This window comes from Psammomys obesus, unplaced genomic scaffold (genome assembly GCF_907164565.1).
Source record: "Psammomys obesus unplaced genomic scaffold, mPsaObe1.curated_primary_1811, whole genome shotgun sequence".
In the NCBI taxonomy this organism is placed as follows: domain Eukaryota; kingdom Metazoa; phylum Chordata; class Mammalia; order Rodentia; family Muridae; genus Psammomys; species Psammomys obesus.
The window spans coordinates 9,060,189-9,077,773 of NW_026596088.1; the positions used below are offsets into that span (position 1 = coordinate 9,060,189).

The window sequence follows — 17,585 nt, forward strand, 5'->3', positions numbered from 1 at the left end:
GGGGGGGTTACCCCAACGACCTACTTATTCCTACAAGGCCCTGCCTCTTAAAGAATCTACCACCTCCCAGTAGCACAGGCAGCTGAGTTTTTGGCTTTTGGAGGACATTTCAGATGCAGAGCAAATCAGTGCTGTGGTCGGAGGCCCACACTTTGAGAGCAAACTACGGCCCACAGTCCAAATCTGGCCCACTCGTTGTTTTACAAATAAAGTTTTATTGAAGCCCAGCCATGTCCCGTTTGTGGACAACTATCCATGGTCGCTTTCTCCTTCCACAGCATGGTTGAGTCATTTCAGCAGAGGACTTGAATGGCCCTCAAAGCTTAAAATCTTCACACGGATTGTTCATAGAAATAGTGTGTACACTCTGGCCTAAAGTAACACCTCTGCATTCTTCCAGTTCATTACTCCAGGGGAGAAATGACTTATTTGATTGGGACTGGGTAAATTTTCGTGAACACGTTCCTGGTTGTCTTGTGGAAGGAAGTAAAGTGTTAAAGGGACCCGTCCATGCTAGACAGTGTTCTCCATAACCCCTTCAGTGAGCCTCTGCTCAGGGCTGATGACAGAGGCTTCCTCCAGTGAGAGCGGAGAACAGGGTCAGCTGCCATTCAGGCACATCTGCAGAGCTGCTGCCAATATCTGAGAGAACAGCTGGGGAGGAGAGAGGTTTGGGCTCACAGTTTCAGAGCGTTCCGTTTCTAGTTTTGTGGCAGAGGAGTTTCTTCCTGGCAGCCAGGAAGCAGATTAAGGGGGGAATGCAGGAAGGAGTGAGGATTAGATGTAGCTCCCCAAACACCCCCCTCCAGAGGAGGCCTCTTTCCTCCAACTAGGCCTCACCTCCTCCTTTTACCACTTTTCCGTAAAGGGGTAAATAGATCCATTGACCTATTTATGATGTCACAGCCCTCATGGTCATCTCTAGAAACACCCTCAGACACACCAGAAGCGTGCCTCCTAAGGGCTTAGACATTTCCTGATACAACCAAGTTGGCAATTAAATCAGACCACGACGGGTCCCTCTATTCAGCCCCTGAAGAGCTCAGTCTGCCTGCAACTTTTATTCTGCACAGAGCCTGATGCGTGAGAATCACCCGGGGTGCATTTGAGAAACACTGCAGTAAGTTCCCCAGGTCTAACCAGGAGCAGAATCTCCCTGAAGCAATACTCGCTGAGCAAGGAAGACATAATTCATTGTGCCCCTAAAGCGTGAGCAGATGTGAGTAGCTGCGAAGCCCGGCCAGCACCCTGGGGAATAAATGTGCAGAGACAATCTTCAGCCCAATGTATAAACTTTGGATGTTCATGTCAAAACAAAAACATGGATTTATATAGTCACACCTTCAGAGGCTTCAAAAAGAAAAATATGTGTGATTCACACCCTGATCTGAAAGTGTTGTCTCACCTCAGCCGTCATCGTAACAGACACCAGCGCCACATACTCCACACAAGACGCAAAAAGAAGTGACCCAACCACCTCCGGGAGCTTTACAAGATGTTAATCTTGATTTGCATCTCATAAAGAATGAGATCTAGTTGATAGATCATTCGTGCTGGTTAGTTTTCATTATCTGCTTGACAAAAATCTATAATCGCCTGGGTAGATTGTCCCAGTGAGGCATGGCCCAGTGTGGGCGATGAGGGGCACCGAGTTTCAATCCCATTAAGTAAAGTGGGAAGACCCCACCTGGTGCCATGGGTGGCACCATTCCCTAAGAAGGAATTTCTGAACTGTGTGAGTGGAGAAAGTGAACTGAGCTTGCCTGCACTCATTTCTCTTTGCTCTTGACTGTGGGTGTGAACTTGACTGCTTCCGCTCCAGGCCACCTTGACTTCCCTGTAATGGAACCGGGAACTAAAATAACACCCCTGGGTTGCTTTAGGTTATGATAGGTTTATTGGGACATGAGCATCATAAATCAAGGAGCTTCCATATTGTGCGTGGGGGGGGGTTGGGTAGAGGTCCACGTCAGCTGTCTTTTTCAATTGCTCCCCACTTATTTTTGAGACAGGTTATGTCTCTCACATAACTTGTGGGTTGGCTAGAATGGTCGGCAGCACTGAGATTACAGGCGTGCATTCCTATGCCCGGCTCTGGCCTGCGTGGCAAGCATTTTGCTGATTGAGTTATCTGCCCAGCCCTCTCCTGTATTACACTCACTCTTGTTCTCTCCCTGTGGGAGGGTCGGAAGAAGGAGGGACCAGGTAAGAAAAGGAAAGTGGTGTCTAGCTTTCTGTTTCCTCCCCTGAGCCCTGGATTTCCCATCGGCAAACTTGGGCTGTGGATGGTACCTTCCCAGTAGGGTTGTGGACTAAGTGCTTTCCCTGTGCCTGGATGGCGGGAGTCAGGATCAGCGATGCTGGTTTTCAGTGATTAAAGTGTGGTTACCCAAGCTGTCCTTATGGCTGTGGGAACGAAAAAGGCGAAGGAAAACAGATCTGTCTGAGCAGCTGCTATGAATCACGAACAGAGCCAGGAAAGCTTGTAAAACTCTGAATCAGTGTGAGATCACCCAGGCAAGCGCTCTAACACTGAACTGCAGCTTCAGCCCAGGGAACATCTTGGAAACAGGGAAAAAGCATCTGACAGTGCACACAAAACCTGCATCTGCCCACCGGATTATAAGTATGGAAACTGAGGCCCAGAAAGGGGCTAGACAGAACCTGTTTGTGTGGGGCAGGGGGGCAGGAAGGTGTTCATGTGTGTGTTCATACCTGTGTGTGCTCTTGTGTTCGGAGGTCAGAGGTCAACCTTGGGTGCCATTCCTCAGGAGCCTTCCACCTTGATTTCTGAGACAGAGTCTTTCACTAGGATTTCGGGTTTGCAGGTTAGGCTAGGCTGGCTGGCCAGTGAGGCCCAGAGACCTGTCTCCATCCCCCCAGCTCTGAGATTACAAGCACATGCCGCTGCTCTTTGCAAGGCTCTGGGACTGAACCCCGGTCTTCCTGCTCGAGCCACTTCTCCAGACTCCTGAGATAGCTTGCTTCGGAGACAACCCTGAAGCCGCTGGTTCATTTCAGAAAGAACAAAGTGTGTGCGGAGGGTGCCTGCTCCCTGTGAGGGGGGTTTGCAGAAAGCAAACAGAATGGGGACCACCTGGGGGTGTGCAGAACTGACCTGTGCGGGGGAGGGGATCAGATGCACAGACCCTGAGGTTCTCTCTGAGGCTAACTCATGAACATGGTGAAATGCAGGCATCCCCACCACCCCTCATGGTGAACCAGGAGGGTTGTAAAATGACCTAGGATGGGTCTTGCTAGTTTACCACACTTTTTTTTTTTTTAATGGGGAGGCAGCTTACTCTAGCACCCAAAAGGTGGAGCACTGAGTGTAGAATGGAGGTGTTAAGGTTCCACACATGACCTGGGAATGAGCCATGCTGTGCTACAAGCCTAAGGTTGTCCTGCAGGTGCAGTGTTGGTCCGGGACATGGAAGAAGATCCATCATGACCCATGACCCACAAGAGGAAACTGAGCCCGTTTTCCTTGACAAAGCAGAGGACCACCCCACCCCCATTTTTATTTGAAGTGTTTACAACACCCACATTCAAAGGTATCCAGCTTTCCTTCCAGAACCATCTGCCTTGGCAAAGGGAATTAGCAACCAGAGGAGTTTAGCTACAGCCGGGAAGAACAGCAAGTGTTGACGTGGGATGCTTCAGCTTGCACAGCTGGTTCAAGGTGGCTGGATTTTGACTGGACATCAAAGGGATTCCTAATTTCTTCTTTGGGCCTCGGTTTTTCCAGATGTAAAATGGGTGAATGGGCCCACGCTACCCCCATGTCTGTCTCTCTTCTTTATCCCCTCTCCCTCACTATCGCTCTCTTTCTTTCCCTCTCTGTCTCTCTGTCTCCTTCCCCATCTCTCTACGTTCCTTTCTCTGTCTCTCTCCCCAGCTCTGTAGTGTCTCTGTTACCCTTGTACCCTGTCTGTCAGTCTCTTGCTCTGTGTGTATGTGCATGTGTGTGTTGGTTACTGGCATTCAGTGGGCAGAAGCCAGAATGCTGATTAGCATCCTACATTACTCAGGATAACTAACCCCTCACACTGTAGATTGAGCTAGCCCGAAATGCCCACAGCGCCGAGCATCGTTCCCTGTGAGCTCATGTGAAGATTCAGTGTGGGGCCAATGCATAGTAGGTGCTTAATAAAGCAAGGCCATGCTCACTGCTCCTCCAGAGCCTGGTTGTGGAGTCTAATAGGTGCCTGCTTTTTCTTGCCAGTTTTGTTTCTCTGAACTGCCTTGCCATGATGATGGGCACCCCAGAAGTCAGCAGTTTGGTCAACAACTCTTTAGAGATAAGTTGGTCTACAGTTCTAGAAAGCGGGTTCCACAGGGCAGGGTGGGTATGTGGTCTACACAGTGCCTGAAGAAGAGAGCCAGATTCCAGTGTGCATCTTCAAGGTGCGTGAGGTCTGTGTGTTCAGAGGCTCACTCTGATCAGCCCAGGCACAGGTTAAAGGGCTCGGCATAAGGAAAATTTCCTTTTATTGAACACTTTTCCCCTTAGATTTTAACTGTGCTTGAAACGGAACTTTTCATATGTCCTTTGACTCACAGTGGAGCATTGAGCCTAGAGTAAGAGTCATAATTATAGAATGGAATGATCACAGAGTGAAATGGGGAAAACAGATGACCAATCTCATGAGTGCAGCTTCCATTACTACAGAGAATACCTGAGGCTGGATACATTCTAAAGAAGAAGTTTATTTAACACACAGAGGTGCTGAAAGTACAAGATTGGGTGCTCACAACTTTTTGTCTCTTATTAAGGAACTCAGTAAGACATCAAGGGTCAGGGGTCACATGGCAAGACAGAAAGCCAGAGAAATTCAGGGCTCAGGCTTCCTCCCCCATAATGACCCACTGTTTTAAATTTTATTTTTAATTTTATATATTCACTTTACACCCTGATCATAGCCCTCTCCTCTCCTCCTGGTCCCTCCCTCCCACCCTCTCCCCCCTCTCTTCTCTACCCTTGTCCTCAGAAAAGGGGAGCCCACCACCACCAACCCACCCCAACACATCAAGTCACATCAGGGCTGAGCTCCTCCCCATCCACTGAGGCCAGGCCAAGAAGCCCAGTTAGGGCAAAGTGATGAAAAGCAGGCAACAAAGTCCATGATAACGACCCGCTTTTTCAGGACCTAACCAGGGTTCCCGAAGGGCTACCTTATTCCCTTCTGAGAACAGCAGCCCCATGACCTAAACACCTGCCCTTGGCTCTGCCTTTTTCACAGGTTCTACCACCTTCACACAGCCACACCGAGGACCATACATGAACTTCGTTAGGACGACCCACACCTGCCCCTTAGCACCATATGAATCCAAACTATGTCAAAACCCATAAAGTGTGAATGGGTTTTTGGGTAAGATCTGAGGGCATGAGGGCCTCCTCATGGTCCACATGGAGCTTGCAACATCTGTCCTGACTGTCTGTGGTCTGGGTTCCACAGGCTGCAGGGCAATCGATTCTGAATGACAGGGGTGTGATAGAAGAGTACGCATGCGTGAGCATGCGTGTACGTGTGTGTTACAGTAAAACGTTAATGTCTGCTTCCCCGTGCGTGTTCCATGACGACCAGTAAAGGGTATTTGCAGGGAGAATGCCTTCTAAAGAGAAGGGGCGAAAGGATCTAGTTAGAAGGACTTGCTTTCCTCTGCTTCACCACTGAGGATGTGGTCACCCACCAGCTATAGGACTCGGTTTCTTTAAGCCGTGGGCGGAGGAGCAAGGATATCTGTCTCGCTGTCTCAGACACCGTGTTGGATTTTTTCGTGTTTGCTTATGTGAGACACTGTCTGTACTGACCTTAAACTTTTCATCCTATAACCTCAGACTCATACAGGCTGGTATCACAGGAATGTCCCAGCATGCTGCATTCCTCTTCTGATTTCTGTGTCTAATCTTTTTTTTTTTTTTTTTTTAATTTTTATTTTGGTTTTGAGACAGGGTCTCACTGTGTAGACTAGGCTGGTCTTGAACTCACAGATATTCGCCAGACTTTGTCTCCTGCATGCTGGGATTAAAGGCGTGTGCCACCGCACCTGGCCTCTCACCTTAACTCTTCGTTCTTTGCGGTGACACAAAACTTAATATTCAAGGTTATGTCAACTCCTGAGCTTCCTGCCCCCCCTTCCATGCTGCTTTTGCACTTGATGACATCAGCCCTATTCAACCTCATCTTAATGTTTGCGTTCAGAATTGTGTATTTCTTTCACAGACCACCAGGACTTGATGACTTTACTAAGCAGTTTGCGAGAGCCAGGGCCTGAAGTTAATTCAGATGGCCAGAGAGGCACATTCCCATCCGCCAGGGCTGAATCACCAGGAGGGGCCCCGCCTCTCCAGGGCCTAATAATTCACCAGCCAAGTTACTTTGCAAATTGGGCTGGAAAGCGTGGGATATAATGCTTCCGTTTCCTCTCCCTCCTTCTGGCGATTTAGGTGGATTCTCTAATAACGGCTGTTTTTTGCTTTCTTCCAACGTAACATGTACTTGTTACATGAAGTTTTAACTCTCAGAGACTTATGTAACACAAAACCCAGGACTTTCCTTCCACAGAAAGGCTCTCTTGACAGCTGGGTGAACTGTGTGCCTTGGAGAGCCCCCCTTCCTTTTGAGTATGGGGCTCCCTCTCATTTCTGGCAGTGATGTAGCTCCCACAGCAGAGGTTAATCAGTGCGCTCTCCACTCTTAGTATTGGCATCTACAAAGCATATTCTAAGCTGATGTCACAGGTGCAAATGACCCACTAAGGAAGAGTAACGGGACCCTCCAGGGATGATTAGGTGGTTGGGCTCCACTCTCATGAATGGGATCCATGGGTTTCCTCACCCTTCCTCCACACACCATGGGGAGCAAAGCAAGAAGGTTCGATCTTTACAAAGAGTAAGCCCTCCCAACCAGACCCCAAGTATATTACACCCTCGTATTGGTCTTCCCCAGCCTCTAGAACGATAAGAAACGAGTTTCTGGTGTTTTCAAGCTGCCTAATTTATAGCAGTGTCTCATAGCTGCCTGGACAGACCAAGATGGGCAAAGAGGGCGGAGTCTAAGTGAGACTCAGTCCAGGCATTCAGCTATCCTCCCTGACCGGAGCCAAGAGGACGGTAAGGCTTCTGGAGTGATGACTAGCAGCATACTCAAAGTTCTGGCAATCGGGGAAACTGTCTTGAGCCTTGGTGTCTGGGATAGTCAATGGATTTGGACACATAGGCAAGGGTGAGCACCTGAGCAGCTGACCCCAGTCTCCAGGCCTCTCTGAAGTCAAGCTGACATCTGTGGCTTGATGAAAGAAGCCTCGGGAGAGCCGACTTATCCCTCCCACTGCTTGAGTACACAGTAAGAAGATGTCACCTCAGCTAGCGGTGGTGGCGTACGCCTTTGATCCCAGCGCTCAGGAGGCAGAGGCAGGCGGATCTCTGTGAGTTCAAGGCCAGCCTGGTTTATGAAGTGAGTTTCAGGACAGCCAGAAAAAGCCTGTCTTGGAAAAACAAACAAACAAACAAACAAAAGCTAACTCAGAAGGGGTCCCTTCCCAGAGTCTAAGCTTGCTGTGCCTTGATCTAGTGTTGCCCAGTCTTCAGCACCATGAGAAAGAAATTTCTGTTGTTTCCAAGCCACCTGGGTGACGGCATTTTTTCCCACAGCAACCCAAACAAACGAAGATATCAACCCTTTCCTGCAGCACAAGTGCATCATTCTGTAAACAAATGGGGTTGGCCGTGTTTCAATAAAACTTTATTTACAAAAACAGATGGAGGGCTGTATTTGTCTTGGACGCTTTGTGTTGTCAATTCCTGCTGTGTAAAATATCCTTGTATGAATTTATCTGTGTCTGTTTCTGTAGGTGGTGCTGTGGGACACAGTCCTAGAACAGATGTGGCGGGTCACAAGTTGCTTTTCATTTTGAACCAACTCCAAAAATTGAACCAACTCAGTCTTTATTATATGACAGTGCTTACATTTTTCCTTTTTTCTCCGCCATCTCTTTCTGTCTCTCTCTGTATTTGTCTTTTTGTTTCTCATCTCTGCCTCTGTCTCTGTCTGTCTGTCTGTCTGTGTCTATCTCTCTGTGTACATTCATTTGTATGTGTGTATACATACTCATGTGAAGGCCAAAGGTCAAGGCTGCGTGTCTCCCTCAATCTCTCTCAGCTTTCTTTTTGAGATAGGATCTCTGTCTGTACCTGGTGTTTACCAACTTAGCTAGGCTGGGACAGGGGAGCACCCAGGATCTGTGGCTCTAAACTCTGATGCTTATGCTTACATGGGCAATCATGGAACTGACTGAGACTTCTCCCCAGCCCATGATTTCCTTCTCTAAAACTTCTTCTCAAGGATACAAACCCTATGCTCATTTGAGGGATGCTGCTGTGTATGTCCACTTTTTTTTCCTTTGGAGTTCCTGAGATGGGGCTCACTCTATAGCGTAGTCTGGCTTGACACAGGATTTCTCATGCCTCAACCTCCCACATGCTGGGATCATAGGCATGAGCCACAGGACCATTCCATTGTTCTTGAGCTTTGCAGAGACAGAGAAGGTCAGTACATTTTACCTTGAGAACAGAAAACCAAATGAATGTGGAATAGCCTTCTGAAAAGATCTTGTTTTAGACTGAGGTTCACAGGAAATAGAACCCCGGTAACCTGTTCTTGTCTAGTAAGAACCTTATGTTCCTTGCCAAGCATGGTCTAAAAGGTCTGGATTATTAACTACTCAAGTTGGCTTTTTGTTTGTTTGTTTGTTTGTTTGTTTGTTTGTTTTTTCTGTGCATCACCTTAGTAATTTCCTTACTAATCCAAAATTCCATCACTACTATTGCCCTTCTGTCATAAGGGTTTTTTATGTAATGAGGTCTATCTATGTGCACCAAGCCCTTTATTCACTGTACAAAAAATATACATGCTCCAATTTACCCCACAGAGCTAACAAGCACCAGATACCCTTGAGTAAACATTGTTTCTCCTGCCCTGTTTCCGTGAGTGTTTTGTTTTCGGATGTTGGATGGTGTTCTTGATTTTGTGTTTGCACTTTTCTTCTTCCAACCCCCATTTCTATCATTTGGAATTCTCTATGTGAACCCCACAAGGGAGAACAGAGCCTCACTACTAGCATTCAAGTTCTTTGTAGGGCTGTAGATTTGAGCTGTTTTGTTTGATAATCAGTATCCCTCCTGGGATTTAGCCTGCCTTTGCTTGGCTCATACTGGGTGAATCTGTGATATTTCTTGTTCTTCAGCCTTTCATTTATAACACAGCCTGCTTCCCCATTAGTGCAATGGCACATTTAAACTATCCACACACAGATAAAGAATGAGGCTGAACTTTTCCAGAAAGATAAATCAACCCAACCATCTCATTAGGTTTGAATGACACTAATTAAGCTTGCATTGGAATTAACAGAGAATCTTTCTGAGAGACAGAACATGTGACTAAGGGTGGAAGAAACTATCCTGGCCATTTCTCTTCATGAACTTCCCTCCACTGTGAAAAACAGAAGTGCATGGTCTCTTTTTATGAGTTCAATGAACAGAAATTTAGGATCAAAACAATAGTACATCATTTGCCATGTGTGGTTAGAGCTGGACACACAACATTTCAGCTCCATAATGTATTAACTTTCAAGATAAAGTATAGTGAGAATCCTCTAGATTAAATGAGGAAAGGGAGGCATAAAAGTGTTCAGTTTATGTCATAGATACTTTTCCTGTTTGCTGTGATGAGGTGACAAAAACAACCTAAAAAAAAAAAAAAGACGTTATTTTGACTCACAGTTCTAGTACAGTCCCTCACGGCAGGAAGTCAAGGCTGAAGGAGTTTGAAGGAGCTGAGGTTACACTGAGTATCAGTCAAGAAATGGTAATCAAATGTTCAACAAAGTTTCTCCTTTCCCATACAGTTCAAGCCCTGGGAATGGTGCCATCCACAGTGGGCATGTCTTCCCACCTCAGTTAATCTAAAGATAATCCCCATAGGCATGTCCAGGAGCCAGTATCTCAGGGTGAGTCTAGAGCCTTTGAAGTCAACAGCTGAGATTAATAATCACCCTTGCTTGCTCCAGAGTCCCAAGATTCACCTCAGAATGTCTGTCCTCTTAGTTCAATCCCAGCTGCTCTCATCTATGTTGGACCGCCTACAAGATTATTGGCCATGTCAAGAGACATTTGGGGTTGTCGCAGCTTGATGGAGGGATGCTGCTACTGGCATCGTGTAGGTAGATTCAGAGATGCTGCTAAGCATCCTTCACATTGCTGGACAAACCTCTATAGTAAAGGATTTTTTCGGAGCATGATGCTGTTGATATACTCTTGTTTGATCCAAATCCCCAGCCGTCGTGCAAAAAGCTGAGAATGGCTGAGTGCATGCCTGTAACCCAAGTACTTTGGGGAAATAAAGACACTGTATCACTGGTGATGGATGGTCGTCAGTCTAGCTCCAAGTTCACCGAGAGACCCTGAGAAACAAGGGAAGAAGGCAGAGTGTGACAGAGCAGGACACAAAGTCCACTTCTGGTCTCTGCCAGGGCTCACACAGGCACACATATGTACACTCAGGACACACACAAATCCTGGTTTATCGGCTTAGCTGGACTGTGGTGAAAGCTTGCTGCCCCGCCAGAACTGTCCATTCACAGAGTTCTGTAAGCAATGTGTGAGTCAGCGAGATGTAAGTTTACAGTCGCACATTGTGGGTGGCACATTTCAAAGAAGGAACCCCCAGTGCAAACGCTGGTAAATGGGAATGGCTGGCTTGGTAAGGGACAGCGGGAGCCTCAGCTGTGCTTGGAAGACAGCCCCTGAGAAGCAATATCCCCAGCAACCCCATATTTGCCGCTGAGCAGGGTGTGTGTGAACTAACGGCCTCTTTCTTGTGCCTTCCTCCCCATCCCGTTTTCCCTGCTCCTCACGTCCTCCCTGCCCAACCTCTTCCCTCTGGCTCTCTAGTGTTCGGTCACAACATGAAAAGCAGCAATGACTTCATCGGGAGGATTGTCATCGGCCAGTACTCCTCCGGCCCCTCAGAGTCCAACCACTGGCGGCGGATGCTCAACACCCACCGCACGGCTGTGGAGCAGTGGCACAGCCTGAGGTCCCGGGCTGAGTGTGACCGAGTGTCTCCTGCCTCCCTGGAGGTGACCTGATCGCCGGAGAGAAGGCAACCTTCGTTTGTTTAAAAAAGAGAGAGAGAAAGAGAAACAAATGTGTCACGTAAACGTCCAACCCACACCTACATATACTTTCACACATGTGCACGAGCTTACACAAAGCCCTCTCGGCACTGAGAGGAGGCTGACCGTTGGCCATACAGGAGCCACCCTCGTTGGGGGAAGCTTGTGAAGTTTCCGGAAACTCCATTCACGCATAAATCACGAGCTGGGTGGGTTCTGCTATGGGACTTCTGAGCAGTGCCCCTAAATGTACTTTCAACCCTCAGGCCAGAGAAAGAAGGCCTTCCTGAAAAGAGCCTGACTCGGTTTACCAGGAGTTTGGCTGATATGTGGGGGGCTTGATCCACACCTCAGAAACATACCTTCCAGGAAACTTCTGAACAGGCCATTTCTTTCTTGGGGCCTCCACCCGTGATACCTTTCTCCAAAGGTATAAGTATCTTTCTCCTTAGTACATGTGAAAACTAGATTAGACTCTTTGGAGAGAACAGGGGGGGCAAGAGGAGGTAACCCAGGGTCAGGAGCCTAGGTTTATCTGATTTGTCTTTGTGTTAGCTTATTTCTGGGACTCGCTGTGGGTACGTGTGCGTATGTTATCATGCGTGCCTACTCATCCCGTTAGACAGCAAGGTGGTGGCCAGGGCCTTCATGCTCGAAGCTCCCTTACCTCTGCCTTTCATCCAATGCAAGCTTACCCCATATCCTCCCACCTATCAGAGACTCCCCCCCCCCACCTCAGGTAGCGATAGATCGCGTGTCCGTAAATAGGGTTACAATAGAGCAAAAGTAACGTGTGTGACTGGATTGTGGTGGTTATGACCTGTCAGGGGTCTGGCACGTGAATGAAAATGGTGCCACATCCCTCCACCATGACCCTTAACCATATACTCCGATGAGCCTTCTGTGTTTTGCGTGTGCACTGGTCGAGTCTCGTGTGTTAAGGCTTTAGTAGCTAGAATAGACTCCTCCCCCGTGGGATGCTTCTGTATCTTTCTCCACAGTGTATTGTCCTCTGTGGCGGGGAGCTGTTTGTTGTCCAAATTAAAGATTATTTATTTGTGCCATGCACTGGAGTTATCTTCTGTTGCAGTTTTGTCCATGCCATAGAAGAAGGAGGGTGCTGGCTGCTAGTGTGCATGAGGCAGACCAGCAGAGCCGAGAGGTAGGAAAGTGAAGCGCTGTTAGATCCTCAGCACCCACATAAGAAGACAGGCCCAACAACAAGCGTTCATGATCCTAGTGTAGAAGGCGGTGCGTGCGTGTGCGCGTGTGTGCGTGTGTGTTCTGTAACAAGACACCTGTAACACAGAGTAGGTGTGGCCAACTGTCCTGCTGGTTTGTTTTGTCTGACAATCGGTGACTACCCCAAGGGATAGATGTGAAGACATGCTGGAATCAAGCTGGCAAAGTCCTCACTTGAGTCTCAGCACAGCACCCAGTGGCTATTATTACCTGGTGTGCATCAGACAGCTTCTGCCGGGGACAAGAAGGAACACTGGCAGCTCAGATCAGAACCGTCCGCATCTCCAGGAATAGAGTTTGTCAGGAGACAGAGAGATGTGTTGAAAGGTGAAGGGAGGACTGAGTTTCTATAGAAACCAGAGCCCGAGGTGCCCTGCTTCGGACTACCCATTGTTTTAATTAGCATCCTCCTCCTCCTCAGGTAGGAGGTGGGAAAAGAGATGCCTGGACCACTCCACCAACTCTGTGTGGTATGGGGACCCACATTAAAAGAATAAAGGTGGGTGGAGAGCAGTAATGGAGAGTTTTAAAGATACTTTCATTTCCCTAGGACCCCTGAGTATTCTTATCTCTTTGAGAAGGCATTCCCCTCTTCCTCCTCTGCTGCAGCTCTGAACTCAGGCCAACTCCAGAACACCACAGGATTTCAACCATGTCCCCAGACTTGACACAAACTACAGACCTATTCCCGGCCTGTAACTGAAGGAACAGTTCTATCTAGAATACCAAAACCAGCCTGTCATTTGAGGCACTGGCATTTTGTTCCTACCAAATACTGACTGATTGCAAGGAAGAAACACCCCTTTCTTTTCTGGGTATATCATTGTCCACTGCTGATGGGATAACTGCCCTTCGTTAGTTCAGAAAGGCCAACAGAAATAACTCCAGAGGGGTTGATATGTAAAAACCTAATAGTTTACGCCTAGAAGAAAATGTTAGAAGGCAACGCCTTTACATTTCAAAGTGGTTAACCTTTGGAGAATGTGTTAGCTTTCCATCACTATAACAATACCTGAGGCAGGGAAAGGATGAAAGATCAAAACGGGCCATAGTTTTGATGTGTGCTGAGGGCAGTGGATGGAATCACATCTTGGTGAGAGCATTGAAACCAGGACGCAGAGACAGAGGGAGGGGTTGCTGATCTTACAACCCTTGAGGGGTCACACATGAACGACCTTAACCTCTTCCAGGGGCAATGTCCCCAGTTACTTCCCGTTACAACCAACCTCTTAAAAGCTCAACCGCTTCCCAAGGCTGCCAGATTCATCGCAGGGACTTTTGGGAGACATTCAAGTCTTATCCAGACCACAGCATCTCTGTTAGTTCCCAAGTTGAGGTCATCTTCTCCAGCATTGTTTAAGGTCTCCAGATCATGGGTGCCTCTCATGTGCTAAGCATTTTCTAAGCACTTGTATGGGAGAAGCATCAGTTTGTTCAGATTTTGTAGGCAGGAAAGCCAAGGCTTAGAGAGATTTACTAATTGCTGTCTAATCACAGCAGAACATGAGAACATCTGTCTCAGAGTTTATCAAATGAATAAGCATTGGCTCCTCTGTTATAAAGTCACAGACAGAGGACTTTAACCACTAAATACACAATATTTTTAAATGTTTGAGTGTGTATACATGTGTGTATACAGGTGTGTGTATGAACAGGCAGAGACCAGAAGAGGACACCAGGTGTTCCCCTCGCCCCATCACTCTCCGCCTAGCCCTTTGCGATGAGGTCTCTCGCTGAACCTGAAGCTCATGTTCTCTTGGCTAAGCTGGGGAGCCAGCATGCTCCAGCAAGCTTTCTGTCTCTGCTTCCCTTGGAGCTGAAGTTACAAGAATACTCCAGATACCCAGTTTGTTGCCTTGGTGCTGTGATCTGAATTCTTATCCTTATGATTGCCTACCAAGTGCCCTTGACCTCTGAACCATCTCTCCTGCCTCACAGATAACATTTTAAGAGCTAAGCAATGAGAGAGAGAGAGAGAGAGAGAGAGAGAGAGAGAGAGAGCTATAGTAGATGGATGGATGGATGGATAGATGGGTAGATGATAAATCAGCAGATGTTTTAGACAGATCTTCACTGACTTGCCCAGTCTCTCATAAACATGTGTATAGGGAGGACAGAATAGCATTCAGTAAATGTCATTTTAAGAAGCTTGAGAATGTACGCTCACACATACACTCACACACTCATACATGTGTATAATATATATATATATATATATATATATATATATATATAATATATATTACTATAAAGAGAGCCTTACTTCATAATCTTCAATTGACAGCAAACAATACTTGTTAAGGGAAAAAAAATCATCCATTTTCTGTCTGTAAACTTGAGCCTTAGATCAGCAGTAGTCGAACCACAGAACCTGGGCCATGCCCTACCCATTGCCTGTCTTTATAAATACGGTTTTATTGAAACACTTTCAGGCCTATTCCTGGGTCTTTGGTAAAGCTGAAGAGTGATAGGTTAGCAAACCCTGCAAAGCCTAAGGAACATGCTCTTTCTTTACAAAAAAAAAAAAAAAAAAAGTTCTGTACCCCTGTCTAGAGCAATATTCTGTAAACTGTCTAGAGTGATATTCTGTAAAGCAATATTCTGTAAAATAAACACACAAGCCACCGGAGAACAGTAAACCAAGGGCAGGTTCTGATTCAGTAGCTCCTGGCAGGCTCTGAGACTCTGCAATTCTGATGCATTTCCACGGGTCACACCCGCATTTCAGCAAAGGATACGTTCAGAGACGGAATGGGACTGATGGACAACAACACTCAGACACATATTGCAGGACAAATTACTATAGCTGGGGATTCAGAGGTATCTATCTGCCTAAAATGTTCTGTCTACTATCTATCTATCTATCTATCTATCTATCTATCTATCTATCATCTACCTACCATCTATCCTCTCTTCACAAGAATTTCCAGGGGCCTCTTTTGGGCTATTCTCCCTCTCCCATCATATTCATTTGCAGAAGGACATTGATGTGGTTGGAATGTTTGCCCCACCAAAATTCATATTGAATTGTGTTAATGTGGGGTGTTTAGCTCCAGAGTTTATCTCTTCTTCTGCTCTCTCTCCTCCTCTTCCTTTTCCTCTCTCCCTCCTCCCACATGTAATTCTACAGCAAGAAGATACAGATACACTGATATTGAATTTTACAACCTTGAAACTCTTTTCATTGTAAATTATCCAGCCTCAAGTATTTTGTTATGGCAGCAAACATGGGCTAAAGCAAATGAGCTTGGCTTTCTGGTAGCCTCCCAGAAAATACCAGCAGGAGCCTCTACATCTCTACTCCCAGGATGACAGCCCTGAAGGGGAAATGACGACTTTACATTTTGTGCCACCTTCACGAATGTCATTTCAGGGCTGTTTAGAGCAGAGAGACCTCTAAAGCAAGTTGTGGTGGCTCCCTTTGCTCACTGCTGTGAACAAACACCTGACACGGAAACTCAAGGAAGGAAGGGTTTGTTTGGGCTCACAGTTTTGAGGGTACAGTCCCTCATGGCAGGGGACATGTGGTAGAGAGCTTTAGCTGGGAGGGAAGGTGGGTGGGGCAACTGGTCATACTGCATTCACAGACAGGAAGCAAAGACAGACTGGCTTCCTCCTTTTCTCTTCTGTTCAGTCTGGGCTCCCAGGCCATCGGATGGTGCGTCCCACATTCAGGGTAGGTTGTCCCTCTTCAGGTAAGTCAGAAGTGTGTCTTCCAAGTGATTCCAAATCCAGTCAGGTCAATGATGAAGACTTACATTCACACATTAACATTCATATTCACAGTAATGTCAGCACTCTGATAAGAATATACAAGATGCTCAGCACTTCTGAATAAATACACATGCTTTGGCAGCTGCCCTAATACGATGGTCTTGAGACAACTGGTATACCTGAGACTTGCTATAGTCTGGAGTTGGGCCTGAGTTGAGCCTGTATGCTGAGTCATGCCTTGGCAGTCGTCAGTGCCAATACCAGTGGGGCAAAGCATGCTATGTGGGTGAGAGCTAAGTTGTTCCTCACAAGCATAGCGGTGGGGTACAGGGTAGGAGGGGAATGAGTGACTAGGAAGCCAAATTGACATATTCCCATCTTACTCATGAATGCCAGTTACGTGAAGTGTCAGAGCACCTCACTGAGCATTTCAGGGGAGGATAAGGGGTATGCAGGATGGAGGAGACGCTGCTAGCACCAGGGAAAATCTTTGATGAGATCAGTCACAATAATAGAAACATATGCTGTTATTTAGTGAGCATCTTCTACTGGCCAGCATCCATGCTAAACAGAATAAACACCTGGCTACGGTAGTGCACACCTGTCATCCTGCTCTAGGGAGGCTGAAGCAGAAGGATCATGAATTTCAGGCCAGGCAGGGCTATCTAGTGAGATCTTGTCTCAAAAATTCCAAGAAAAAAAACAGTGTAAGCAAAGGAATGAATTTCATTTAATCTCTTGAAGATATGTACTATTTATCGTTCATAAGATGGGGGGGGACTTAGACTCAGCCAGACAAAGTGGTTTGACCAAGAACACACAGGATAAAAGGAATTCTCAGCCTGGGGAGGTGGCTCAGTTGGTAAAGTCCTTGCTGCTCAAGCAATGGACCTGAGTTTGAATCTCCATGCCCGTGTAAAAAGCTGTGTGCAGCCACATTTATAGTAATCTTGGAGCTGATGAGAGAAGAATTCTGAAGGCTCATTGCCAGTCAGCCTAGCAGAACCTGGGAGCTCCAGGTTCAAGGAGAGCCTCTGTCTCTAAAAGTAAAGTGGAGAGCCGTTACAGAAGATATGACACCAACCTCAGGCTTCCATGTGCCCATACCCAAACTAATACACACACATACACACCACACACACACACACACATGGCATGCTCCTAAATTCAGTGAATACCCAATAGAAACACTAGTGGGTTTTAAGACATTTAAGAATGAGAAAATCACACAGTAGTGTCAGGCACAACAGATGACCATTGTGGCATTTGTAACTCATTGTGTGACCCTTCTGCTGATGCTTCCTTTGACCCTGAAAGCAGCTTGAGAGACCCCAAAGGCATCAAGGTCAGACTAGTGGACAGGACCTCAATAAACATTATTTCCTAGAGCCCTGATGTGGGTGCTCTCCTCATCTCTGGGCAGTGCTTCTGTTGCAGAAATAAGGGCCAAG

General features: G+C 46.9%; 1 protein-coding gene across 3 annotated transcripts in view; it reads left to right on the top strand.

Moving 5' to 3' along the window:
• Positions 1-12,244, top strand: part of Syt17 (synaptotagmin 17) — a 63,280-nt gene extending 51,036 nt beyond the window's left edge. For all 3 annotated transcript variants that reach the window (XM_055627664.1, XM_055627665.1, XM_055627666.1), the window contains one exon: positions 10,955-12,244. In XM_055627664.1, the coding sequence (XP_055483639.1) occupies positions 10,955-11,151 (197 nt within the window). In that variant the 3' untranslated portion in view covers positions 11,152-12,244. The remainder of the gene's footprint in view (positions 1-10,954) is intronic.
• Positions 12,245-17,585: the final 5,341 nt, after the last annotated feature.